At 41.3% G+C, this 27,573-nt stretch overlaps 1 protein-coding gene across 1 annotated transcript; it reads right to left on the bottom strand.

The window, feature by feature from the left end:
- Positions 1 to 182: 182 nt before the first annotated feature.
- Positions 183 to 27,573, bottom strand: CSRP3 (cysteine and glycine rich protein 3). Its single transcript, XM_054026450.1, has 6 exons — positions 27,471 to 27,573; positions 16,914 to 17,045; positions 4,572 to 4,740; positions 3,006 to 3,138; positions 1,975 to 2,068; positions 183 to 923 (listed from the first exon to the last, which is right to left on the bottom strand). The coding sequence occupies exons 2-6, from the start codon at positions 17,023 to 17,025 to the stop codon at positions 850 to 852; spliced, it is 582 nt and encodes a 193-aa protein (XP_053882425.1). The 5' UTR covers positions 17,026 to 17,045; positions 27,471 to 27,573; the 3' UTR covers positions 183 to 849.

Here is a 27,573-nt window from a genome sequence, read left to right as displayed (position 1 = left end):
ATAAACTGAGGAAATTCAAAATATGATCTATTACTAGTAGATTAGTAGTAAAATAGAATGAAATAAAACCAGAGAATTATCAGTTTCAATATAGGTATAGTTTGTTTAGCCCGGTGAACTAGGTGAGCGCATTGAGTGTTAGAGTACAAAACAGGAGCAAAATAACGTAACCAGTCATAGCATAAAAGCAGTATCTACAGTTTATTGTATCTAGAGAAATCTACAATGACAAAACTAGATTTAACATCCACTTTGATTTTACCATGTTTTATGAAAATTTGACTTCCAGTTCAAGAAGTCTTTTTACTCCCTTTCTCTTTTACTCAAGAGGATGGAGCTGAAATTGTTAGCTATTATGACAGATTAGAATGTGCCTTTCAAAAAAAAAACTTTCCTCCTATACCATAGCACCACCGTAACATCAGAACGTATTTCACTAAGGAATGGGCAAGATTCTGCTCTGTTGGAGTGGAATAAATCCAAAACACCTTCCTATGCCCCCTTACCTAGGATAATAACCTCTTCGGGGCAAAGCTATTATAACCTCATTTTTTAACAAGATAAGTAGTAGTGTAAGAAATACGATTGTTCACAAACAAGTTAGAATTTAGCAAAATATTAGGCTCTTTTTCAGTGTAGAATAAACTTAAATCCATTTGTCAAAATGTATTTTCTAGCTACTGCAATAATTTCTTAAGAAATAAGCTTACAAATCTCTCCAGTGAGGTTGGAGAAGCAGAAGTTTTTTTTAAATGCCCTAGGTTCTTTTCAATGAATCATTGTTTTACTTAGCAAACAATCAATCTGTGGCATCAACAGAAGTGTGAAATGTGTCTGATATAGAAAGTTTCACTCTTTCTTTTCCACTTGAGTGAGGCCACCAAACCCAATTCCTTTAGGACCAAAATTCTTTGCATAGCAAACTGCAAAAGAAAGGGAGAAAGAAGTTAGTAATTAATATTTTGAGTATTTTTATGTAGTAAGTAATACTAAAAAAACTCATTTATAATTGGAAATCACAGTAAATAAAATACAATGGCTAGGAAGGCTGTAAGAATAAAATAAACATGGATTCTCTTTCTCAGGCACATCTACTATTCCAACAATGCAACCTTGTTCACTCTTGTTGCTTTTGAGATAGACAAACTTGTTAGCTTTGTCTGAAGTCAAGTCAAGCTCCTCTAAGAACAACTTTCAGTACTGTAAAATACTCAGAAAAAATCTAGGTTATAGGTATTAGAGGCAATTCTAACTCATGTGAATGCTTTTCGTTTGCAGAGCATGTGGAATAAATATATGGGCTGGGATTTTTAAAAAGGGCCAAAGGGAATTCCTATTGAATTCTCCCTTAGGCGTCTTTGACAATCCCAGCCTAGAACATTGACATACAATTCTTCATACCCTTTTCAGACTATTTAAAGGTGAATTGACTCTGTCTCTGAGAGAGAGAAATCCAAAGTAAATCCTTTATCTTCAATGCTGTTAGCATATTTGTGAAGCTCTTTGATTCCCAGTGTAACATTCCTTGGAAAGAATCTCAACTAAGACCATGGTCTTATAATGAGAAGCTTGTGGGCAGACACCTGTGTCCTTGTGGAAACCTACTGAAGTGAGTGAAGACCAGTTCAGATGCAGGGGTTTCCCCACACAAATCATTTTGCAGGATCAATGTGATTCTTAGTGGAGAGAGATCCCAAACTTGAGAAGACTTAATATTGATGATAGAAGATATAGATTAATTTGCTTTTTAAATTCACTCCCAATAAGTGGTGAGACTGTGGTGTTGCTATGGGATTGTACAAATTATAGATCTTTCTTTAAAGCAAAGAAAGGGGGTGAACTAAATATACTTTCCCAAGTTCAGGTATCTAACAAAGATAGGTGGCGATGCCTACACTTTGTCCGAGTAGAGCAGACTTAGAAGAATATCTTCAGCCATATAGCAGAAATATCTCATAAATAGATTGCACTTACCTTTACAGTAGATTTCTCCATCCTTGTCTGTAACATTTGTAGATTCTAGGCTCTTTCCACAAATAGCACAACGGAAGCAAGTCTTATGCCAAGGCTGAGAGAGAAGGCAGAGACATCACATTATACATTACAAAAAGATTATATCAAGTAGCTAGTATGAAACTTTGACAAGCAACATATAAAGGGTTATAGTTTTATATTTTCTTCGGATGAAAAGACTGAAATTGTTTCATTAATTTTCATTTCATCTCAGTAATATGTTCCATTTTAGTCACTATAGGTCACTGTGCTGATTTTTTTTGTGATTGCACCCTATCCTAATATATGACTCCTAATGACCTTCTTACTAGCTGAGATGTCTCAAATGGTGGTCAGAACTTGAATCAGATCCCGTCGGCTATACAGCAATTGCATGTTAGCCATTGCTTCAAACTTTTAGATTGCAGAGAATTTTCAGTGAATGATCCTAGAACAGCAAAGTGGTAGCAGGTTACATGACACTGGCTTCTCTTTTTTTCCAGCTACACAATCATTAAAAGCTTACAAGATAAACAAGCATTTACTCTGGCTGGCACAGGGATGTTAGGGAGAGGAGGTGGCCCCTGCAATAGTGAACAGTAACGAGGGGCCACCAAACCCAATTAAGATATGGTTCATACAGTGAAAAAGTTTGAGAACACTTATCCCAAAGAATGAGTTTGCAACCTGAGGCTTGTGAACAGATTTCTTCAGAGTCCCTTTCTTCAAGGGGAGCAGCTGTGGCGGAGGTGGGAATGGTGTCTTAGGGCATGTCTACATGTACAGCGCTGCAGTCGGCACAGCTGTACCGATGCAGCTGCATTGCTGCAGCGTGTCTGGTGAAGACGCTCTATGCCAATGAGAGAGAGCTCTCCCGTCAGCATAATAAAACCACCTCGGCGAATGTCGGGGGGGAGAAGCTCTCTCAATTTGGTATAATTCAGCAAAATTTAAAACCAGTTTTAAAAGATCTTTTAAAATACTAGAATAAAAATCATGTAACAATCCCTTACTTTTCCTCCTCCCATTATTTTCTCTGCAGCATACACCGATTTGCCACAGCGGGGACACTTATCCACATCTCCAAACTTTTTGGTGAACTTTGAAGGGTTGGTAGGCGTAGAAGGGCGAGCAGGCTTTGGTGAGCTGATGGAAACAGAGATTTTCAGTATATTTAAACATCGCTTGAAAAATCATGTTTCCATTCTCGAAATCTTCTTTCCAATTCAATGTATTTTTTCGGAAGGGTTAGTCAACATTACAGTATTGGTTCACAGGACGTGAAGCTTGATTTATAATACAGGAAAATAAAAAAAATTCTACAGAAGTAAGTGCATTTTATAGTGCTAAGGAGCTATTGCTATGACTAAGGTAGCAGATGACTTTGCCTTGGTTTTAGTGAATAGCTGCTGGTCTTAACGTTACAGCCAGCCATAACATTGGCTGTGCACATGGCCATGGCCATATGCACAAAAAAGACTGTATTTAACAGAAAGGGAGAGGCAAGTGGGGAGTCTAAGAAAAAATATCTGTATTAAAGATACCCTGAAAAATACAAAGCAGCAATACTTAAGTGTTCTCTCTCTAATCAACTAGCTGCTGGGACTTGTTAGTGAGAGGTTAATAAAAAGAGACAGGAATCTGAAATGCTGTCCTCTTCGTTCATTGTAAAGTATCAGCAGGTAGTTTTTGTTTGTTGCCTTCAAAAGGCCTATACTATGTCAAGGTCAGATGCAGAAAAATGGTTTCAACCTATATTTCTGAACTATCAGCCCAACCCAGTGTCAGCTCTTAGTCATTCATGGAGTGACCTTTGAATTCCTGGATTGTCAGACTGCAACATGTCATTAAGCCTACAGAAAGTTTAAAATTCCTGGTATGACACACACAATAATGAATGTGCCTGTGACAAAGGATTACTGATAAATACGCTCTCTAAGCTTGTACCTTCAGTATGGATATATTAGCTTCATTACAGAGGAAAATGTTGGAGTCATTTAGAAATGTGCAGCTTTGAAAATCACAAACTATTATAAAAGCATAGTGACATAGGCAGTTATCTGCAGCCAGGATTCTATCCCTCTGTTGAGTCCTATATCCTCAAAATGGTATGTGACCCATAAGAGAGGTTTTATAATGGATATTTTCCTGTAGAGAGAAAAAAGTTAACAGCATGGGGTACTGTAACTATTACTATATTAGTAAAATATAAGTACAGTGCAGCCACTCAGAGGGAAAGATATTTGATTCTATTGTTCTATGGTGAACATGATTGTGGGATTGTGCAACTACTAGCAAATTTCAGCTGCAGTGACTATCTAGGTCTGTGGTGATATGTAAAGCAAGGTTTCCTGTACCGTAATTACCTATTGGAATAGGGAAAATATTTTAAAAGGCTTTCAAGAGACTGAACGTTATTAAAAATTGGCAGAAATGACAAGACTCATGGAAGAAAAACCTATGATTGCATTTATTGTGCCCCTTATGCTAGATGTTGTTATGGAAACCTAATGAAGTGTCCAATAAATGGAGAATATACATTTTTTAAAAAAAGGTATAATCAATGGGATTTAACTCACTGTTGCAGATCCAAGCCTAGATGTTCGCCAGTATCAGTGCTGAGACACCCTGCCCCTTGTCCAAACCCAATACCTTTGGGACCATATTTTCTTCCATAACAGGTTTTGCAATAGATTTCAGATTCATGAGCTGCTACTGTAGTACTGTCCAGAGCTTTTCTGCAAGCCACTAAAAATAGAGAACAAAAGTGCATATAAAAATTTGTATTTACAAATCTGAGTATTAACATACCTCAGAATTATTGTAATACCAGTTATTTTGTTCTTGAAAATGGTTGATATAACTCAATATTATGCCCTCATCTGGAATATTGAGTTTATTTCTGATAAACCTGTTGAAAAAAGAATATAGCAGAAATAGGAAGAAAGGAGTTCTGATGTATAGCTAGTGTAGGGTAAATAAATGTTTACAAATTTGGATCTAGGATAAAGTTACCCTGTGGTCTCTCACTGAAGTAATTAGCATGTATCTGCAAAAAAATAAATAAGGAAGGTTATAACCCTCTTAATATGCTTGCCATTGCATCCTGGAAAGACATGAAGCAGAAGATTAAGGGCTATATTTAACCCTTGATCTTTGTGCATAAACCTCTTTAGCATTAATGGGAGTTCCCCGCATAAAAGGCAGATAGCCTATAACACATACATCTGCTTGGAAGCTCTTAATTGCTCATGATTGAACTGAAATATGGGAATTCCACTCAAGTGAAATCTCAGTTTTGGAGCAACCTGATTTCCCTTTGTTAGATGGGACGAAGATATGGGTTACTAATGTACATGCCCCCTCCTTCCCCCCACCCCAGTTTCTCATCCTTTAAAACTGTAGAAAAGTTAATCAGCTGTCATTGTTATAAGCACAAATATTAATATATTTTAAATTCAGCATTTACCAATATTCTGAGACTCTGCTCTTGTTTGTGATGCAAAAATACCACTCAAGTCATGTTTGAGTCCCTGATAAGTAAAAATCATTTCCCAAGTATATCTAATTTATTGTTGAAATATCCAAGATGAACAGAATGCGTCATGAAAGGGAGTAAAGAGCCAGCTTAGTCACCACTGTAAATCTAATCCAGTTTGGTACTAACCAGAAGTGTCTGTTGATTGCCCTATAAAAAGGAGTTGACCTAAGCCTTGTTACTGGTATAGTAGCAACTGTAGTAGTAGCCGGCCTGCCAGGCCTGAGCATGGAGGCCAAAGATTGAATGGATCTCCCTCTTAACACTGGAAGAGGTCCCTCCAGGAAATCAAGGCCAGCACAGAGAAGGTTAAATGAATTCTTTGCATTGGCCTTCACTGCAGAGGGTGAGAGGGAGATTCTCGCAGAGCCATTCTTTTTAGATGATAAATCCTGAGGAACTGTCCCAGATTGAGGTGTCGATAGAGGAGGTTTTGAACAAGTTGATACATTAAACAGTAATAGGTCACCATGACCAAGTGGTATTCACCCAAGAGTTCTGAAGGAACTCAGATATGAAATTGCAGAAATACTAACTGTGGCATGTAACCTATTGCTTAAATAACTCCTGTACCAGATGATTGATGGATAGCTAATGTGATGCTGGTTTTTATAAAAGGCTCCAGAAGTGATCCTGGCAATTACAGGCCAGTAAGCCTCACTTCAGTACCAGGCAAATTGGTGGAAACTATAGTAAAGAACAGAATTATCGGACACATAGATGAACATATGTTGGAGAAGAGTCAACACGGCTTTTGTAAAGAGAAATCATGCATCATCAATCCATTGGAATTCTTTGAAGATGTCAACAAATGTGTGGACAAGGGTAATCCAATAGCTATAGTGTTCTTGGACTTTCAGAAAGCCTTTGGCAAGGTCCCTCACCAAAGGCTCTTAAGCAAAGTAAGGGTCATGGGATAAGAGGGAAGGTTCTCTCATGTATCAATAACTGGTTAAATGGGTTAGAAAGAAATGGTCAGTTTTCACAGTGAAGAGAGTTGAATAGCAGGGTCCCCCAAGGATCTGTCTGAGACTAGTACCATCCATCATATTCATAAATTATCTGGAAAAAGGGGTAGTGAGGTGGCAAAGTTTGCAGATGATACAAAATTACTCAAGAGAGTTAAGTGCAAAGCTGACTGCAGAGAGTTACAAAGAGATCTCACAAAACTGGGTGACTTTCATCTGCTATTTTCTTGACCAGTCAAAGTTGATAAATGCTCAATGTTGGGGTGTAATTTAGCTATTACCATTCAAGAAAGTGATCTTGGCATCGTTATGGATAGTTATCCAATGCCAAGATCAAGGTGCAGCAGCAGTCAAAAAACCCAACAGAATGTTAGGACCCATTAGGAAAGAAGTAGATAATAAGACAGAAAATATTATGCCTTTAAATAAATCCATGCTATGCCCACAGCTTGAATACTATATGAAGTTCTGGTTGCCCCATCTCAAAAAATATATCCTAGGCTTTGTCTACACTAAAGGGAAAAGTCGATCTAATCTATGCAATTTGAGTTATGTGAATAATGTAACTCAAATAGACATAGCTTAGATCTATTTACCGCGGGGTCCACACTACGTGACGTTGACAAGACACTCTCCCATTGACTCCCCTTACTCTTCGCGATCAGGTGGAGTACAGGAGTTGGCGGGGTCTTCATTAGACCCGCTAAATCGATTGCCAATTCATTGATCGTCGCAGTGTCGATCCTCTGGTAAGTGTAGACAAGCCCTTAGAATTGGAAAAAGTACAGAGAAGGGCAACAAAAATGATTAGGGGTATTCAGCAGCTTCCATATGAGGAGAGATTAAAAAGACTGGGACTGTTCAGCTTGGAAAAGAGATGACTGATATGATCGAGGTCTATAAAATGAATGGTGAGGAGAAAGTGAAGAAGGAAGTATTTACTCCTCGCATAATGCACAAACGTGGGATCACCCAATTAAATTAATAGGCAGCAGGTTTAAAACAAACATAAGGAAGTGCTTCTTCATACAATGCGTAGTCAACCTGTGGAACTCATGGTGAAGTGTAACTGGGTTTTAAAAAGAATTAGATAAGTTCATGGATGATAGGTCCATCAATGGCTATTAGCCAAGATGGTCAGGGATGCAACTCTGTGCTCTGAGTGTTCCTAAATCTCTGATTGCAAGAAGCTGGAACTGGCTGATAAATTGCCCTGTTCTGTTCACACCCTCTGAAGCATCGGGCACCACCCACTGTCAGAAGACAGGATACTGAGCTAGATGGAGCTCTGGTCTGACCCAGTATGGCCATTCTTATGTCATTACTGCTGGAGCAGTATGCACTACATTTGGTGTACCTGTCCTATAGATAAATAGAGCAGTAAGATAGAGAAATTACCCCCTCTAAACTATCTACTCCCTGGCTCTAAACATTTGGGTGATCCCTTGTGTAATGCAAAAAGGGAGCTGATCACAGTGAGGCTCAGCTGGCAAGCTACATATTTATAACCACCCATGAATCATATTCCAATCAAAGTGCTGTCCAGAGAAATAGTCCCACTCTGATTTTGCCAAATGTTTCAAACCCATTTGTTGGTATTAACTTTCAAGAAGAGCTTCTGGGCCCAACCCAGAAGACTGCTTGCCTGGTGGTTGAAATAGGCATGGCTTTGGCCAAAATTGTATCGCCACAGAAAATATTTGCAAAGATCTAAAACTTCATTACATTTGTGGTTTCCTGGCGATAGTTAGAATTGCTGGTGCTATGCATTGGTATCATGTGTTGGGTGGGATTCCACACAAGGTATCTCCGGAAAATCCTTCTGATGACCAGGAACCACTCATCAGATTCAGTGCAAAGTATCAGACATGAATCATCTCTGAATGACCCTTACATACTCTCACTTCCCACCCCGTAGACTTATTTTCATTGTATCTGGAAGACAAGATGGCCATGGGCCACGCTGAGAAAAAAGAAACTTCTTGAGTGTACAGCTTGTGCTGTTTAGTTTTCTAAAATTTCCTCAGCTGTCACCTTCTGATTTACTTTGACTGCATCACTAGTGGCATTTCTGAATAGAAAGAAAAGAGTAACCAGAAATTGAAAGCTCCTCTCAGAAGCAGTGTAAGTAATATTCTAGGCAGAGAAGAATCTGGTGCCTTTCAAGGCAAGTCACATAAGGGGTACACCGAAACAGAAAATAAGACCTGAGGTCATCCTCCTGATTCCCACCAGCCCAGGAGGCTTGGTTCTGGGGCTTAATAGAGCTAGCCATTGAACCTCTAATGCACCATTAGAGAACACCAGACCTCATGAATAAGGGGTCCTTTCTCATGAAGTGTAGTTCAGCAGGGATATAAGGACTGGAGGGGAGCTCCTGAGCAGTACTTCATTTGTGCCAGGGCTTGGCAGTTCATAGCCCCAGCACCTCTGGGCTTGCCACGTCAGTTATGAAAATTTAAAAAATTGCACTGGCTAATTGCTTGAGCCCAGACACCTCTTTCATTACAAATTAAGCACTGCTTCTGGGTCATCAAGTCCAATCCCCTGCATGCAGGCAACCCATTGTATAATCCCATTCATAAATTTATCAAGTTCCATTTTAAAACTAGTTAGGTAGTTTGACCCCTCTATGCCTATTTGGAAGGCTATTCCAGAACCTCACTCCTCTGATGATTAGAAACCTTCTTCTAATTTCCAGCCTAAATTTGTTCATGGTCAATTTGTTCTTGTGACACCATTGTCCTTTATCTTAAATAGCTCTGATCCCTTCTGGAGTTTACTCCCCTGATGTATTTATAGAGAGCAAACATATCTCCTCTCAGCTTTCTTTTTGCTAGGCTAAGCAAGACAAGCTATTTTAGTCTCCTCTCGTAAGATAGGCTCTCCATTCCCCTGTTCATCCTAGAAGCTCTTTTGTGCCCCTGTTCCAGTTGGAATGTATCTTTTTTGAACATGGCCAACCAGAACTGTACACAGTATTCCAGATGAGGCTTTACCTCAGGTACTTACCTTAATACTTGCCTACCTTTACTGGAAATGCATTGCCTGATATAGCCAAGGATCACATTTGCCTATTTCACAGCTGCATCACATTGATTAATACACTGTGATCAACTACTACACTTTGGTCTTTCTCTTCCTCAATAATTTCCAACTTATGAGCCCCCAGCATGCAGTAGAGATTCTCATTGGTCCCTACATATATGACTTTCTTGTATTAAATTTATTCCCATTTCTGTTTCTCCAGTCCTCAAGGTTATCCAGTTTTTCCTGTATAATATCCCTGTCCCCCTCTGTATTGACAGTGCCTTCCAACGTTGTGTCATCAGTAAATTTCATTAGCACACTCCTACTTTTGTGCCTGGTTCTTAATGAAAATATTAACTAAAGATTGGTCCCCAGACCAAGCCGCCTAGCCCAACAGTTCTCCTTTCAACACAATTTGTTGTCATCTCCCCTCTAGCCAGTTCCTTATCTAGCTTACAGTTCTTGTACAAATCCCCATCTTCTTCAGGTTAACTAATAATTTTGCAGGTGATACCATGTCAAATGTATTATTGAAAACCAGATCTACTGCATGTCCCTTGTCTAAAACATCAGTTATCTTGACAAAGAAAGATATGAGGTTAGTTAGGTATGATCTACATTTGATAAACCCATGTTGCATTTTATCCCATTTTCCATTTACCTCCACATCTTTAATTATTCTTTCCTCAAAATTTGTTCTACAGTCTTGTATTCTATTGAGGTCTAACTAATGCAGGGGTGGAGAAACTACAGCCCCCAGGATTGCCACCCCCATGGTGCCGCGGGCCCTGTGCCACTCCAGGAAGTGGCCAGCACCACGTCCCTGTGGTCCCGGAGCGGCTCCAGGTAAGCTGCACCCCAAACCCCTACTGCATCCCTCACTCCAACCCCCTGCCCTGAGCCCCCTGCTGCACCTCGCACCCCTCCTGCACCCCAAAACCCTGCCCTGAGCCCACTGCCGCACCCCTCCTACACCCCAACCCTCTTGCCCTGAGCCCCCTGACACACCCCTCCCTGCACCACTGCCCTGAGCCCCCTCCCACATTGTGCTCCCCCTCCTGCACCCCAACCCCCTTCCCTGAGCCCCCTTGTACACCCTGCCCCCCTCCTCTGCCCCAACCCCTTGCTCTAAGCCCCTTCCTGCACACCGCACCCCCTCCTACCCCAGCCGTACATTCATGGCCCTGCATGCAATTTCCCCACCCAGATGTGGTTCTTGGGCCAGAAAGTTTGCCCACCCCTGAAATAATGGGTCCATAGTTGTCCAGATCACTTTTTCTCCCTTTCTTAAATATAGGTACCATGTTTGCTATTCTCCAGGCGTATGGTACAACTGCCAATTTTAATAGATTTATTAAAAATCCTTGTTACTGGACTTGTAATTTCATATGCCAATTCTTTCAGTATTCTAGGATGGAAATTATGCAGTCTCCCCATCACAATAACTTGAGCAACACTAGAGTCATTGATATGCTTAAAGCACCCAGATAGAACTCAACCAGGAATTTTGTTCCTTTATCTTGCCATATTTCACCTCTGGTGTGAGAGAAACAACAAGAATCTCAAATATCTGGTGATCTCAACTATTCTAGAGTTTCTTCGGGTTGGTTTAGATAAGGTTCTACAACCAAGCACCAAAGAGAGCTAGGTACCAGCTCTGTTCTCTATGCAAGGATATTATAAGGTTTAACTCGCTGCTAAATCTCTTGGAGATCTTTGAATGGAAAGTGTCATAGAAATGTCAGACATTGGTAATAGGATACAAAGTTTTATCCTCTAGGTCACCAGTTTAAATCTAGCCCAGACTGAAAGAGACTAAAAGTTAATAAGAGCTGACAGCTGTTAGTGGTCTCAGTTCAGTTCCCAGTGAATAGGCGTCTATGTTATAAAAAGCCCACAGCACAACTACCACTAATTAGCACCATTCAGTATCAGCAGAGTAGCCAAAAAGTGAATGGGCATTGAGAGTAGACTATTCTCTCATCCTAGAAGTTACCTCCCCAGGTGAGGCGCTTTGGTGAGACAGTTTGAGCAATGCTACACTGCAATTGCTTATGCTGTCCCTGTTCTATGGATAAATAGTTCTGGAAACTGAATTCCACTGTCAATCCAGAACCTTTCAATAGCATTAATACTATAAAAAACAAGAAGCAATACAGTTTAGCAAATAGTGGTCATGTTTTTTCAGACGGGACTTGTAATTTTAGGTGCATCAGACTTTTTTCTTGGGGGGTGAGTGGGAAGTGGAACCCAAGTTGATACTTGGAAAGGCATGATTTTCAGAAAGTACTGAGAACCCGCCTCATGTCTCAAATGTGGCATGTGCAAATTGAGGCATCCACTTTTGAAAAATCTCTGCCATTATGTGCAAAGCCCTTTCTCAGATACCCTTTGGACTTCACCTCCTCCCCCCACCTTAATATGCCTGCAGGTTTGTCAAGACTAGCATCTAATTTACACACTGACTATGCAACTTGAAGAAAAAGGCAGATTAGCTCACATGACTAGCACACAAAAATAAAGTGCGTAGTGAGTAAAGAAGGGCTGGGAGTTCAAACTCCAGAAAGGTTAGTTGGTTATTTTCAAACACTTTTTTTTCATGAAAAGAAAAAGTTATGGATCAAACTGTGTCACTAGGGACCTGATCTAAAACTCATTGAAGTCCGTGGGAGTCTTTCCTGTAACTTCAGTGGCTTTTGGATCAGGCACTAGTTGCTAATAGGCAGTACAGTGATAAAAATAGACAAAGCTATCCAGGAAAAAGAAACATATTTGCAATTATTTTTTTTAATTAATGCCAGTAAAACTAGAAGCTTCTGTTAATTTGTGAACCTGATCACTCTTTGCTGCATTCTCATCTGTTCTGCAATGATAATTATGTTTACTGTGGGAGTTGAGGGATGATGGAAACTCCAGCAACAGATAAAATGGTTCTATTTTTGGCACCATACGGATAGAGTATCTATGTACCACAACAGATGGAGCAAAAGCCCTTGAAGTGCTATTGTTGAAATAGCTCTGAGACCTGTCATCTGCTCAGAGACCGTTCATAAACCATCACTAAGTAGTTTCAGGTTTATAAAGCGAGATCCTGCCAAATATCCACCACAGCTGTGTTTTAAGTAAAATCCAAGAGGGAAACAAAGTAGGTAAACAGCAGTCTGCACAAGGGAGTGTTATTTCACATTCTTCATAGGACAAATTATACTCAGTGCAGGTAAGTGCCACCTATAATTAAGATTGCAGGACACTTCCCATTATAAGACCTTATTTTCAGTTGCTGCCAAACTTTAACAGTTTGGGCTAAAATTTTCCATGCTGGGTTTCTGCGTCAGATTTATTTATTTATTGTTTACAGTTTTAGCAAAAACGGTTCATCTGTTTCCAATAATGAATTAGGGAGAAATAGTGTCTTTCCCATATTCAATTTTTTTTTTACAGTTGTTTTATTGAGATGGTCTTGTGCCTCCCTGTTTTGAAGCAGGGACTTGAAATTTGACATGGGTGTGGGGGAAGGGAGTGCCTTTTGCCATCCTGGTGAAAATGTGCCCAAACCTGGCCAAGTTATAAGCCTCTGAGAAAACTCCATTTGCGCATGCTCAGTAGAGATTTGTTAGTTTGACAGCTAAATTCTCTGACGATTCCCTGTGGACTGAACATGCACCATCACTAGAGAATAACTGAGTGTGCTTCAGCCCAGGGCTGCAGGGATGGAGCAGGATTTTCCCTGAAGTTGCTCCTTCCAGCTACTGAAGGACTGCTATGGCACTGGGCATCAGAACTGAGAGCAGAGAGGCAGTTTCTCCTGTGCTCTCAGTGCTTCCACTGGGTCTGGTTCTGTGGAAAAAACAGGATGTGATCATGTAATTAAAGACTGTATCATAACACATATTCAAAAGGAGGCTAAATGAAGGTTCCACAGGACACCTTAATTCTGGCATTGCCGAATTCTTGAATGCTTGATTTTGCAACCGTAGTGTTCGTTTAACATAATTGGTTTTGTTTGGATGTACGATGTAATATATTGGTTGAATTATTTCCCTATACTTGTACATCTCCAGTCAAGAAAAAAATGCCATGTTATCAGTGTTCCTGTCAATGTTTATGTACTACAATCTGGGTGCTACATCAAACCTAAGAAAGACCACTATTGGTGTGATGAGGTAACTATTATGACTAATGCAAAACCAAAAATTTACTGTTGTGAAGAGACAAAGCCAGGAGAATTTCAACTCCAAAGGAGATTGTGATGGGCCTCTAAAAACAGGGCAATAATGGAAACTACTTTGCAGCCTTAATTATACTGGTTGCTACTACTGCCTGCTATAATGACTTGTTTATAATAATGATGTGTACACAACGTCTGCTTCCTTTTCTAGCATTTAAATTGGTTTAGTAATGAGATTTAAGTTTTAAAGGGGAAAAGATTTGCTATAAGGGATATCTTCTATTCTTTTCAACTAACCATGTATGAAGAATACAATGTACCAGCTTTTACATGATTGGGTTACATTTTCTATACTTGGTGCTTATCATCTTCAAAGGACTTTATAAACAAACTATTCACCCTAGCCTGGAAGTAAGCATTGGAATTGGATGTGGAGAAATACAAGCAGGGAAGTTAAGGTCAGTTTTTTCAAAAGTACCTTATAATTTTGGTTGTCCAATTTGAGTCTGCTCAGCAGCCACAATTCCAGATGCAGTCAATCAGAATTACAAGTGCTCAGGACCTCTGAATATCAACCTTGAGATGTTTCAAGCTGGACACCCAAAAACTGAGGCACACACAAACAGCCATTTTTGAAAAATTAGGCTTAAGTGATTTGGCCAAAGCTTCAGAAGGAATCATTGTTGGAGGCAGGATTAGAACTCAGGTGTGCATGACTCCAAATCTCCTGCTCAGGCACCTAGACTGCTTTTCTTCATGGCTGGGCAATCTCTTATTTTATTTGGAAAGCCTGCCATGCCTGTCCTGAGCGATGAGGTGTGTCCTAGCACCCAGTACAGCCATAGAATATTGCATGATAGCGCACAAACATGATACTGACTCACCTACTCCAGGACTGATCAGTATTACCTGGAACTAACTGTCATGGAAAAAGAATCAGCAGTTAGCATACCTCTCAGCTGCCAATTGTTATAAGGACTGACTCTGATTTTGATACTTTTTTTTTATTCAGATTTTTTGCTTCTGTCTCAGATGTTTACTGCGGTATCTAACTTATTAATATTTAAATTAGCTACCTCAGTGTGGGCCAAATTCCAAGTCTATGCATTAAAAAAATGTGACTCACAAATATACACTTTGTGCCTGATCCTCCACTACTATGCACTTTGTGTTGTCATTTACACTTGTGCAAACCACTACCAATCTAAAATTGTCTGCTGACACAGTTGGTGGGTGGAGATCAGGCCAGATATTTTTTGGCCAACCTATTCTTCACTCCCATGTCAAGAAAAAAACCTGACTGCAAGGTAAATGCTATGGCACTACTGCCTTCCTCCTGTAGGGGCAGCTACTGCTGAGCTGATGTTTTCTCTCCCTGCATTCTCAGCTCCTCCACTTTCCCCCTGCAGCTCTTAGATTGGTAGGTCCATGGAGAGGAAGAGTCAATTTCACAGAGTTGGCTGTAGGGAGTGAAAAGGCATTGCATAGGGATGAGCATTGCATAGGGAAAGGAGCAGGAGGAAGGAGGACATGGCAATGGAGGTGGCACTTTGAAGATGTCTATACAGAAGGGGTCCAATTCCTGTTGGAATCGCTGGACTCTCACGGCAGCCATCCTCTGCAATCTCCCATTAAGCAATGCCTTCTTGTGTGACTGGGTGAGTTTAAAAGAATTGGTGTTTGCAGTTGTTATAGACCTGATTTTTCCATTTGAAACTTACTCCTTTGTATATTGTAGTTATATTGTAGTCTGTGATGAGTGTTAAAGACCCTTGGGGACACCCAGGGTCATGGTTCTCCCACATCCCAGTTTTCCTATAAAAACATGCAATGCCTGTGTGGAAAGGGGGACTCTACAGCCTACGGGGTATTGCCCTCCTGGGCTGAAGGCAGTACTTAATTTGTGGTACTTAATTACTTAATTAGCTTGCCAAGGCTGAGCCCCAGCACCTCTAGGCTTGACAGTTCATAGCCCTGACACCTCTGGGTTGGCATGTCAGTTATGAAAGTAAAACAATTGCTTGAGCCCAGCAGCTCTCTCATTACTAATTAAGCACTGGCTGAAGAGGTAGGAAGCTGGAGCAGCTGGACCCAATTATTAGGAGCTGCTATTAAGAGGTAAACTGACACAGCCCTTCATTCCCTGATGCAAAGGCTTTCTAACTGTAAGAAGTTTGGTTGTGATTTGTTTTCTGGTAGGAGCCTTGTCTTTAGAGTAAGCACCCACATGAGCACCCTGCTGAAAAGACCTTACTGGGTGTTGGCTCTGAGAATAGACTGACTGCTTCTCCAAAGGAGGGCCCTTCCCACTCACCCTCAGACTGACCAAACAGCTCTGATTTACAGCAGCTTTACCTGAGCTACCTGTGTCTTGTTCTGCAGTCTGGAGAAAGCCAAAACCTCTGTAGCGTTCAGTGCAATGGGGATTCCCCCTTCAGTCCCATATGTGGGATGCTCCCTATACTGGAAGTAGTATGTGGGACAGTCTAGAGCTTTATGTAGGGTGACCAGATACCAACTGTGAAAAAACATGGCAGGGAGTGGGGGGTAATAGACGCCCATATAAGAAAAAGTCCCAAATAATGGGACTGTCCCTTTAAAAATGGGACATCTGGTCACCCTACCTTATGCTGCTCCTGCAGTGACGGTGGGGGTTCTCCTAGGGTGACCAGATAGCAAGTGTGAAAAATCAGGACGGGCGTAATGGGTAATAGGACCCTATATAAGAAAAAGACCCCAAAATGGGGACTGTTCCTATAAAATTGGGACATCTGGTCACCCTAGGTTCTCCCCAGGCTTCTTGTGGCTCAGGTAGGCCCTCTGTACAGTGCTGGAGCAGTGTATAGGGAAGTAGAGTGACCAGGTAACTTGTGCCTGCTGCCCCCTTGAGGTTCTCCCCAAAATGAGATGTGTATTTCTGATTAAGCTGGCTCAGGGTGAAATGTATCCTGCTGCCAGGGGATCGCTACAGCCCTCTAGTCTACTCCATACCATTTAAGTCCTCAGTGGTGTTAAGGGCCTCTGTCTAGGGCTATGTTTCACACCCACTAACAAAAATTCTAAATGAATAAAGTAAATTAGAGCAAGTCTCTTCTCTGGTTCTGAGCAGATTTGACACTCAAGGAGCTTGTTGCTGCAGCACTAAGTTATTGTTAAAATGGGAGTTATACTGAGCCATGGAGATATTGCAAAGTTACAACAATGTAGCTCAGCTTACTGCAGTGGAAGCATGTCTTGTGAAAACTCCTGCCATTGCACTGGATTTCCTCAGCATGATACACTGACTTGTCACAAGCACCACATTTGGCGCCACCTCCCCAGTTCGGCATCCTTAGGTTTGAAGCGTTACCTAAAAAAAGCAAACAAATAAAAGAACTGTCAGCAGAAATTGCCCAGACTTAATTAGAGCAACTTGGATTCCCTCTTTTTGTTCTCTTGGTCCCAAAGCCAGCATAGCTGCCCACATGAATACCACCCCAATATTTGCAGATTCTCTGGTGGCAAAGAACCAGCGAACTAACTCCTATACCACTCTGTCTCCCTGAGGCTGGCATATGGGCATCACTGAGGGAGGTGGGGGAAGAGGCATTGCCATTCCATATGCCCCTGAGAACTTTGGCTACTATCATGGCCCTTGGGGACCCTTGGTGGTCAACCTTTAGTCAATAGCTGATGAGTGATGGTCCAATAGACCATGATCAAGAGGAAGGATATTCCAGTGGTTAGGCTCTAGCTGGGGCCTTAGACACCTGCATTCAATTCCCTTTTCTGCCACAGACTTCCTGTGTGATCCTGGGCAAGTCACTCCATTTGTAAAACAGGAAAATACTACAGTACTATGCCTATCTCACAGGGATACTCTGAAGATTGTGTATGCTCAGATTCTATGGTAGTAGGGGGCCATATATAAATATCCAGGATATCTGAGGGCTGCATTTTCCAAAGATTACCTTTTCCTTTCATTGCTGCTTTTCTGCAGCGTTGGCCTTTTCCTTGGTCACTAACTTTCATATAACTTTTGTGTGGCAAAGAGTATGGAGGATCTGGATCCTATACAGAATTCAAAGCTTTAGTGGAGTTTTACAAGTGAATCCGAGGACAGAATTTGGCCTTATAAATTTTCTAGGGATCAATATTCCAAGCTTATCTGTCAAGGGATACCATATTTTACTGTTTTATTACTTCTCTCCAAAGCAACTGTTGTTTTATTCAAGGCTACCATGTGTTCACTGACAGACGTATAAAGGAAATCGCCTGTACCCATATTTCTTTAAACTTACGATATGATCGATTGTGAAGTTAGATTAAGGAATTAATACCTACAGAATTTAGTCTTACATTTTACGTTATTTTTGGTGGCTTTTTCATGGATACAGGTTGTTCATCCTTCTGAATTATGCAAACACAACAGATGCAACAGCCCTACTAACCAGTCAACAATGAATAATAATATTTAGTTTTTCTGAGGTACTTCACTCAGGGATCTCAGGGGTTGCAAAGGAATGTGAACTTCTTATTCCCTTTGTACAGATGGGGATACAGAGAAGTGAAGTGACTTGCCCAGGTCACATGAGGTCAGTGTCGGAGCCAGAAATAGAACCCAGGTCACCTGACTCCAACCCCAGTGTCCTCTCTGCTGACCATGTTGTACATCAGATTCTAAAACAACTAGAGCAAATCTGGTTTTCCCTGGGGCTTTCTTGATGTTTCTGAGTCATAGTTTTTAGGAAGACTGGAATGTCATCTTGTCATTTGCACGTCACATTATCAGACTGTTTGGAGCTCCTGGCTCAGGCCTTTCTTATCCTTCTTGGAAAGCCAGTCACTTTCTTATTATAGTTAACTGTTCTTTCAAAGGCAGCTTTGGGTCAGCTTGTTCCAATTTGGCTCTGATAAATTCACAGCTGAGATATATACCGGGTACTTAGCTAAGGAAAAGAAGTTGAACATTGAATGATTCATCAAATCTACTATGCCAAAATTCCTCTTCAGCTGTCGAACAAGAGATAGAGGAGAATTTCTCAGAACAGTGTAGCACAAACAGCTGATAGTCGTTTGGTTCACATTTTGAAGTGTAGTTTCACCTTGAAAAGCAACTATAAAAACGACATTGTGAAGTTTCGTGTTTATAATCTCAGTGATGTCTAGTTCAAGTATCTGAGTGAAAATAAGCTGTCTATAACTTCCAGCTCTGCAAACTCAACCTGAAAGTCAAGCTGGCTCTTTCTGGTTTGAACATCACTAATATTAAAGATTCTGCAACTGAAACATAGTTAAGAATGTATGTAAGAGATGGAATAAAATTTTGCTCAATTTCCCATACCTATTTTAGCTTTGTGGTGTTAACAGGATTAAAAAGTAGTAAAAACATGATTTAGTTGGTGAAGTAAGCAGAAGTGATAATGAGTACATTGTATCAGGGGGTAGCCGTGTTAGTCTATATCCACAAAATTAAAATTACAATACCCACCTGAGGAAGTGAGGAAACAGATTGACAGAGCCAGATGGCTACCTAGAAATCACCTACTGCAGGACAGGCCCAACAAGGAAAATAAAGAACACCACTGACCACCACGAACAGCCCCCAGCTAAAACCTCTCCAGCGCATTATCAACGATCTACCACCTATCCACACCACACCACAGAAACACCAACCCTGTAGCAAACCTTGTGGCCTACTCTGACCCCCATATCTACTCTAGCGACACCATCAGAGGACCCAATCACATCAGCCACACCATCAAGGGCTCATTCACCTGCACATCTACTAATGTTATATATACCATCATGTGGCAGCAATGCCCCTCTGCCATGTACATTGGCCAAACCGGACAGTCCCTACTTAAAAGAATAAATGGACACAAATCAGACATCAGGAACGGTAACATACAAAAGCCAGTAGATGGACACTTCAATCTCCCTGAAGATTCTATACCAGATTTAAAAGTCACTATTCTTGAACAAACAAAATTCAGAAACAGACTTCAAAGAGAAACAGCAGAACTAAAATTCATTTGCAAATTTAACAGCATTCATTTGGGCTTGAATAGGGACTCGGAGTGGCTGGCCCATTACAGAAGCAGCTTTGCCTCTCTTGGAATTGACACCTCCTCATCTATTATTGGGAGTGGACTACATCCACCCTGATTGAATTGGCCCTGTCAACACTGGTTCTCCACCTGTGAGGTAATTTCCTTCTCTTCATGTGTCATTATATAATGCCTGTATCTGTAACTTTCACTCTATGCATCTGAAGAAGTGAAGTTTTTTACCCACGAAAGCTTATGCCCAAATAAATCTGTTAGTCTTTAAGGTGCCACCGTACTCCTTATTGTTTTAATGAGTACATTGTAAGAACAGATCTATTGAGGAAAAAGGGCCATATTTTACAGAGTAGAACTGGACTTTAAAATCCATTATTTTCCTTGTTTGGTAACTCTTTTACTTAACAAAAATCATCATATTCGCTACTTGAAAACTTTTTCCTGTCCGCAACACTTTCTTTGATTTTTTTTTTAAAAGTACTTTGTATCAAACTCATTCATTTAGATTTGTTGTTTTGTCTTTGCGTGAACAGAAATCAAGGGGGGGAAGGATAGCTCAGTGATTTGCGCACTGGCCTGCTAAACCCAGGGTTGTGAATTCAATCCTTGAGGGGGGCATTTAGGGATCTGGGGCAAAAATCTGTCTAGGGACTGGTCCTGCTTTGAGCAGGGGGTTGGACTAGATGACCTCCTGAGGTCCCTTCCAACCCTGATATTCTAATTTAATTTGTAATATTCTGTTCCCCTGTCACTTATATATCAGATGACTCAGCCCTGCACAATGAAAATATGATAGATTGTTCTTATAACAGGAATAAAAAATAAATAATATTTCAAACCTGGGTTTTAAGATAATGGAAAACAAAGAGAAATTAACAGTATTATGACACAATTGAGAAATTAATAAATGATCTATGCTTCTATCATGCTCCCATTACCATTAGTGATACATTTCTAATTAGTATCGATGGAAATAGAATGGGGCATTTAACACATAATGGGGTTGCAACTCCATTGAACTGAATGGAATCTCACACCCTCTTACACCAGTCCAATTATCTCCACTCTTTTCAAGTGTGGAAATCAAAAAGTCGGAATTCAGAGCAATATCCAATGACAATGCTATCAGTGCTTGATCCTGCAATGTGCTGAGTGACTCCTGATATTCTTCAATTCCCTTTGGAATCAAGGGGCTCAAGTCTGCACCAGTTGAAGTTAAGGAATTCAGTGGAAGCCCAATGGTAATTGAAAGCACAAAGCACCTTGCAGGATCAGGTCCCAGGCCCTGACAAACTGTCAAGAGGGCAGTTGGTTGGAACAGATTGAAATTACGTCATCAGCTGAGTGAAGGAGCAAACATCCCAGAGAAGGTCTGATAAAATTCAATAATGAACCTCTCACTGTTACAGGCAGTGGTTACAGCTCTGAAGGGAACCCTTGACACTGATGTTAATTATAGCAACATTAGTACATTACTGCATGAGCTTACACATTTTCCATGCTTTTCATCATCACCTGATGGAGGGGAAAAGAGTCAAGGTAGAAAATATCTCCGAAAGAACACTGAATCTTGTGATGGTGCCACATGCTCTGATCTCTGGCCTGGCCAGCTCTGCAGGCAGGTGCAGAAGTGGGGTAAGGAGGCAGGTCCCTAGCCCCTTCCTGTCTCCAAGTACATTAACTATGCCTTGTGGTATCCCCTTCCTACATGTACCTCTGTGCAATGGAAGGGCCATGGGAAATCTGACCCTTTAGTTTTGTAGGATGGCTATTATCTGAATCTTAAATATTTTAACTTAATCTTAAAACAAATATTTTATCTTAATCTTGAATCCTGGCAAGAGTGCCATAGGTGTGAGAAGCAAATTCTGCTCTCAGTTACATGAATGCAATGCAATGCAATGCAATGCAATGCTCTTTCTCCCTGCTGAAGTCAAGTCATGGAAGTTGAGTTGCACCATGTAGCAGAAGTTAGCTCAAGCTCTTTCATGTCCAGGCAGATCAGAGAAGGACTCAGTTTACAGGTTTAATCCAAATGGATATCACACAGTAAATTTTACTGCAATATTCTTGTCCTACACCATTGTGTCACGTTGCTCTAAGGCAATAAACAGCTGCTGCATTACACCCCAGAAGAAGACGTGTTTCACCAGTGGGGGAAGTGAACCCTCTATGTCAGTGTCTGTAAAGCACACTGAGGTCATTGTATTAAAGACACTATACAGATGCAAAGTAGTATTATTCCCATGAAGACAGAGTTGATTTTTCTAGGATTCAAACCAGGAGATGCAGGGAGTCCACACATTTCAAACCATGATATCTTCAAAAGGCGGAATCTCTCTTGCTAAGGCTCCCAGAATGCTCTTTAAGAATGTTCACCACAGTTATCTGGGTGAATTTTGTATCTTGATTTGTACATCCTCAGGTTTGAGTCCATTCCTAAACATGGTATCCAGTGCAGATATGGAAGCTGAAACCACATAAGCCTTAGACAACTCTTGTTGGCAAATAGTGCACTCCTGCGTGCCTCCAAACCTTCAGTTCTGCTTATTCAAGGAGGTTAAACCCTGGCTATGTTTCCCCCTTACATGGTCTGTGTATTCACAGAACAGGTCCATGACATGGGCCATGACAGGGCAATGCTATTCCAGCTCAGTGCTACTGTACAACCAATGGGCCTCAAACCTGAGTTGAAATCAAAACATGTAATGTGCATTAGTAATTTGGGATACAATTTTCAAAAATGACTCAGTGCCTTAGGAGCCTACATCCCATTTTCAAAAGCGTTAGGAGTTCCCAAGTGTTTTAGGCACATTTGAAAATAAGGCAATTTTGTCTCCTAAATTGATTTTGAAAATTGAACTCTTAGGCTGGGATTTTCCAAGGATCCCAAGGGATTTAGAGCCCAGCACCCAAATTCCGGTGATATTTAAATGACTAAGTCTTTTAAACTCCATTGAAAAGCCCAGACTTAGTCTCTATGGTCCACTAAATCTGTGGTCAGCCAACTGTGACTGCCAATCATGGTGGTGATTTCTGTGGTTTGTAGAGATTTCTGTGACCATAGGGAATGTAATGCGACCACCATACTTGTTTCACATGAGCCACTGAACTGCCATTGGACAGCAACAGCATTAGACCTGAGCATTTCTGTACAGTATCACTGAGCTGGAGTAGCATTCTTGTTCTGGACATGCCAACTAGCACTCAGTGTCCCACCTTGTTCCATATCAGAGCTCTGCTATCATATGAAGTACAACTTTCACGTGTCAGGCATGCAGCCATAAACACATGATTCATTTTATTTAGGGCTTCTCAGAATGTCAGGGCAGCCGGACCCGAGGATTTAGGGCAGGATCCAAAACCTATTGAAATCAGGAGTCATTCTGTTGAATTCCATGGGCATGGGATCTGACCCATAGTCAGGATTCCCTTCTTGCTCAATGCAATTTCATAAAGGAGCAGTATTAAAAATTGATGACATGATATGGCCCTAAGAATATCATCTCTGCACTGGACAGGGCTACCAGAAACTTAAGGCTTTAGCATTTCACCTCTAAGACCAGGATTCACAATGGGTTAGGGTAACCACTATATGAATTTGATGGTCCAGACCTGATCATATCTGTCTGAAGTGCAAATACCACTTTACTATCGGGTCTAACTCATAAGATGTCCAACTATGGAAGTCTACTATCAGAATACCAGGGTTGTTGAACATTAGCTTTAAAGTGAATAAGCAGAGCAGGAAATGTAAGGTATTATGGTGACTGGATAGTACAGTGATAGGCACAGTAGAAATGTCTAGATCGGGGTCGGCAACCTTTGATACACAGCCCATCGGGGTAATCCAAAGGCAGGCCGCAAGACATTTTGTTCATATTGACCGTTGGCAGGCACGGCCCCGCGCAGCTCCCAGTGGCCGCAGTTCACCGTTCCCCAGATTTAGGCACTTAAGTCCCATTTATGGGTGCCACTACAATCCACAATACTCCCGCTCAGCTGCTGCCTAACTCTATAGGTGCCTGTTTTTGCAGTAAAAGTTCCCTAGGTTCTGCCTGTGGGCATGCACACTGCTGCCTCCCACTAGGAATCCAGATGCCTATCTCCTGCTTACTCCCCAGTGTGAGCCATGAACCACTAGGCTGGAAGTTCCAAACTGTGAGGAATGCATGACAAGATTATTAGGGGCTTGCGAAGTCCTGACAGGACCGCACTGAGCGGTGGGGTTCAGGAGTGGACTTTGTCGGGCAGGGGAAGCGGATATGGCTCTGTTTGGGCGAGGACCAGGCTCTCTGCCTCTCTTGCTTCCCAACTGCTACAGCTGCAGTCACCATCAAGCAGCAGTTACCCTCCTCTGCTGAGGCTGTGAGCAGGGAGTGGAAGGCAGCAAACCAGTAGTAACTCACCCCTTTACCATGCAGGTACCCCCTCCTGACTCCAGCCCTTCAGCGCAGCCCCAGGGCGCAGAGGCCCATCAGTTTCCCCTGCCAGACAGAGCCTGTGCAGGGGAAGCAGATAAGGCCACACTGAAGAGTCAGGAGGGGGCTCTGTCAGCCAAGGGGGGCACTACTCACAGGGTGCAGCCTTCCACTCCTCTCCTGACCCCAGCCCTTCAGCATGGGCCCTGTTTGCTTCCCCTATGCGGGGAGGGAGAGGAGGGCGGGAATAAGCCTGATCTCGGCAGCTGAGATTGCCCAACTGCTGCGGGGAGCAAAGTCTTCCTCTGCTGCCACATGATGAGTATCTATCTCCTGCCCCCTTACAAAGGGGGGTGCACATGGGACATGAATCTCCAAAGGGGGGCGCAGCAAAAAAACTTTAGAAACCTCTGCACTAGGCTATGGGATATTCTGATGTGGGGCTCCCTCCATCTCTCTGCTTGAAGTTGTTCCACATTGATTAAATATTAATTGGGCTAGAGAGAATCACTCTGTAGCGTTGTATACACTGACCTGAGAGGTGGCAGTTCCCTGTTCAAACCCCTTCTCCTCCTCAGGCGGAGGGGGAATTTGAACCCTGGGGTCTTCTACATCCCAGGTGAGTACCAAAGCCAGTGGGCTAAAAGTTATAAGTAAACCAGGCCGCCCCCTGCACCCAGCTGTTCTGTGTGAAGTTAGGCCACATATCTGACCTGAGGGGTCAAATCTGGTAGGTTTGCTCAGAGGCTGTCTATCTTCCCCCTCCCCACCCTTCCAGTTCATGGAGATAGGTACCTCCCTGAGGGTGCACTTAGGCGCTTATCTCTGAGAGTGGGGTGGGACTTAGGACACACCCCTCTCATCGGCATATCTAGTGAAATCGAGCCACCTAGAGTGCTGGCTTTTGTGGATCACAGTCTAACGGTATGTCTACACTTAAAATGCTACAGCGGCACAGCTGCGCTGCTGTAGTGCTTCAGTGTAGACACTACATACACTGACAGAAGGGGTTCTTCCATTGACCTAGCACTATCTACTCCGTGTGTTGGATCAGCATAGCTATGTCTCTCAAGGGTGTGGGTTTTTTCCCCACACATCTGGGAAGTGTAGTTATACCAACGTAAATTTTCAAGGTAGATCAGGCCTCAGACTCCTATTTCTCACCATTCTTTGTATAGGGAGTTTAGCTGCCTAACTCAGGCTTTGTAGATCACAGTGTTGTTCCTGTGATCTCCCAGGTGCCTAAGTTAGGTGGTGTGATGCTCAGCATCACAGTACGTAAATCCCTTTGTGGATCCAGGCCTTAACCTTCCTGTGCCTCAGTTTCTCCTCAGTAAAATTGGAATAATGATACTTTTGTTCCTTTATGACTAACTTTCAAGAGCTTCAGATGAAGTGTGCTATAGAAGAGCTAGGTATTATTACTAGGAACTCTACTGTTCTTCAAAATATTAGTTCTGTAGCAATTTCTAATTTATTTAATATTTTAAACTATCAGTTATAATACGGTATTTCTTGTTATAAACACCTAGCGCCTCTCAACATTTGTTTATTTAATAAAAATATTTTTAAACATATTAATACTGTACTAAAACCTGAAAGTTAAAAAAAACACTTTATTTTATTTCTCTCCTGCCACAACTGTTAGAGTAAATTGTGTTGAACATTTAAGGATCTGCAGTGTCCCACATTGACACTGTTTTATGTCAAAAAGTGTGCAGGTATTTTGATCAAAATCTAAAACAAGTCCTTCACAGAAACCAAATTTAGTCGGCAAAATGAGACTGCAACACAATAAACACTCATATTTGCAGAGTGAAATCACATAGCTGAGTGTGGCAGAATTGTGTCACTTTCATAATGACTTTTATATTCACACACATTCAAATGGAATATGAATAATATTTTGCACTTACATAGGATTGACTAATTAATGTAACTAATTTAGCCTCCCAACATCTTTGCAATAGGCAAATATTATTATCTCTTATTTTCCAGAATGGTAAACTGAAGCATATCGCCTAAGGGTAGGATTTTCAAAATGGCCTAAGAGATGCAAGCGCACAAGTTACATTGGCTTTCAGTCATTTGGGCCTTTTCTTTCAAAATCACCCAAATGACTTGTTGAAGAGTTAGCCAGAGTTAAAGCTGGCAAAATTACTCAGGAGTCTTGATTAGACCCCCTCCCTACTGATCTGACATTTTCTAGCATGCTAATATTACAGTTTTGTCAAAACCCCCTTTATTGCATTACATATATTTTAAAAACACCAACAAACTCCCCTGCCACTGACACTAGAACCAAATACTTGGAACTGGTTTTAGAAAATCAGAGCCATCTGATTCACTTGCATCTTGGCAGCAGTGCCCTACATTACAAGTGATCTGTATGAATCAGGTTTACGCAGTATGTTCCTCTAGCACTAATGCCACAATATCAGCTGTTGCTTTTATGTTCACAAGTGTCTACTTATAAATCTTTGTCATAATAATGGAGCCGTTCCTGGTCCTTCACGCCTTATGCAAAATTCTCATTGTAGAGTTTTACCAACATATGGACACAGAATTATTGTTTTCCAGGACGAGCCAGGCTTCACTAAAATTATTTTAATTCTACACTTGAATTTTTAAACATGCACACACATTTCTAGAATTATTTCCCCCCTCCTGTTTGGAGTTCCCCACAGGCTGGTTTAATCAAACAGCCTGTATGTGCATGTTTAAAGCAACTCCAGAAGAGAATGACACATCTGCATCCTGTGAATTGCTTCATCTTCTACCTATGCTGTGTTATTTAGTGTTCTATCAAGGGGGCACGTGTTGAATTTGATTCCAAATCAACACATAAACAGCTGTTGCCAGAGATTAAAAATATTTGTTCTGACTGATTTTTTTTATTTAAAATCCTTTTATCTAAAAAATTGTGTAAAATCAGTAAATATTACCAGCTGAACTGAGTTTGGAGTCTTTTGAAATTTCCAGTAAAGTCCATTCATTTTTGTCCTGCTATCTTATTAAGCCTGTATATTAAAATGTTGAGTGTGCCTGGTGGAAAATATGATTCCATTGCTTTTTAATGTGACACCCTGTATCTTCAGTTCTCTTAAACTACTAAACGCCACTATGTCAATAAACTCCTATGGACTCCAGTACAGCTGTCAGCCCCACAGAGCTCACACTTCTGCACTATACCTATAAATTCCTTTCAGTAAAGCAGTAGGCCACAAATAATCCCCAGCAGAGAAAAATGTATTCCGTAGGTCCCTATCAGCAAATAGACCCACCAGAACCCTTTGTGACAATACCTACCGGACTAGGTTATCTTGTCTTCTTTGGCTTGATGAAGAATCTGAACTGGAGGGCTCCTGCACTCTTTAAATATGCTTAAGTGGTCACCAGTGTTGGCTCTATA

The sequence above is a fragment of the Malaclemys terrapin genome, chromosome 4 (genome assembly GCF_027887155.1).
Source record: "Malaclemys terrapin pileata isolate rMalTer1 chromosome 4, rMalTer1.hap1, whole genome shotgun sequence".
In the NCBI taxonomy this organism is placed as follows: domain Eukaryota; kingdom Metazoa; phylum Chordata; order Testudines; family Emydidae; genus Malaclemys; species Malaclemys terrapin.
The sequence above is the reverse complement of the archived record's forward strand: the minus strand, read 5'-3'. Positions and strand labels throughout refer to the sequence as shown.

Excerpts from the sequence above, each read along its gene's own strand:
- CSRP3 (XM_054026450.1), bottom strand. The coding sequence starts at position 17,025 with ATGCCGAACTGGGGAGGTGGCGCCAAATGTGGTGCTTGTGACAAGTCA. Across the intron at positions 4,741-16,913 it reads CAAGACATGCTTCCACTGCA|TGGCTTGCAGAAAAGCTCTG; the intron begins GTAAGCTGAGCT and ends CTCTATTTTTAG. Across the intron at positions 3,139-4,571 it reads CTAGGCTTGGATCTGCAACA|CTCACCAAAGCCTGCTCGCC; the intron begins GTGAGTTAAATC and ends TGTTTCCATCAG.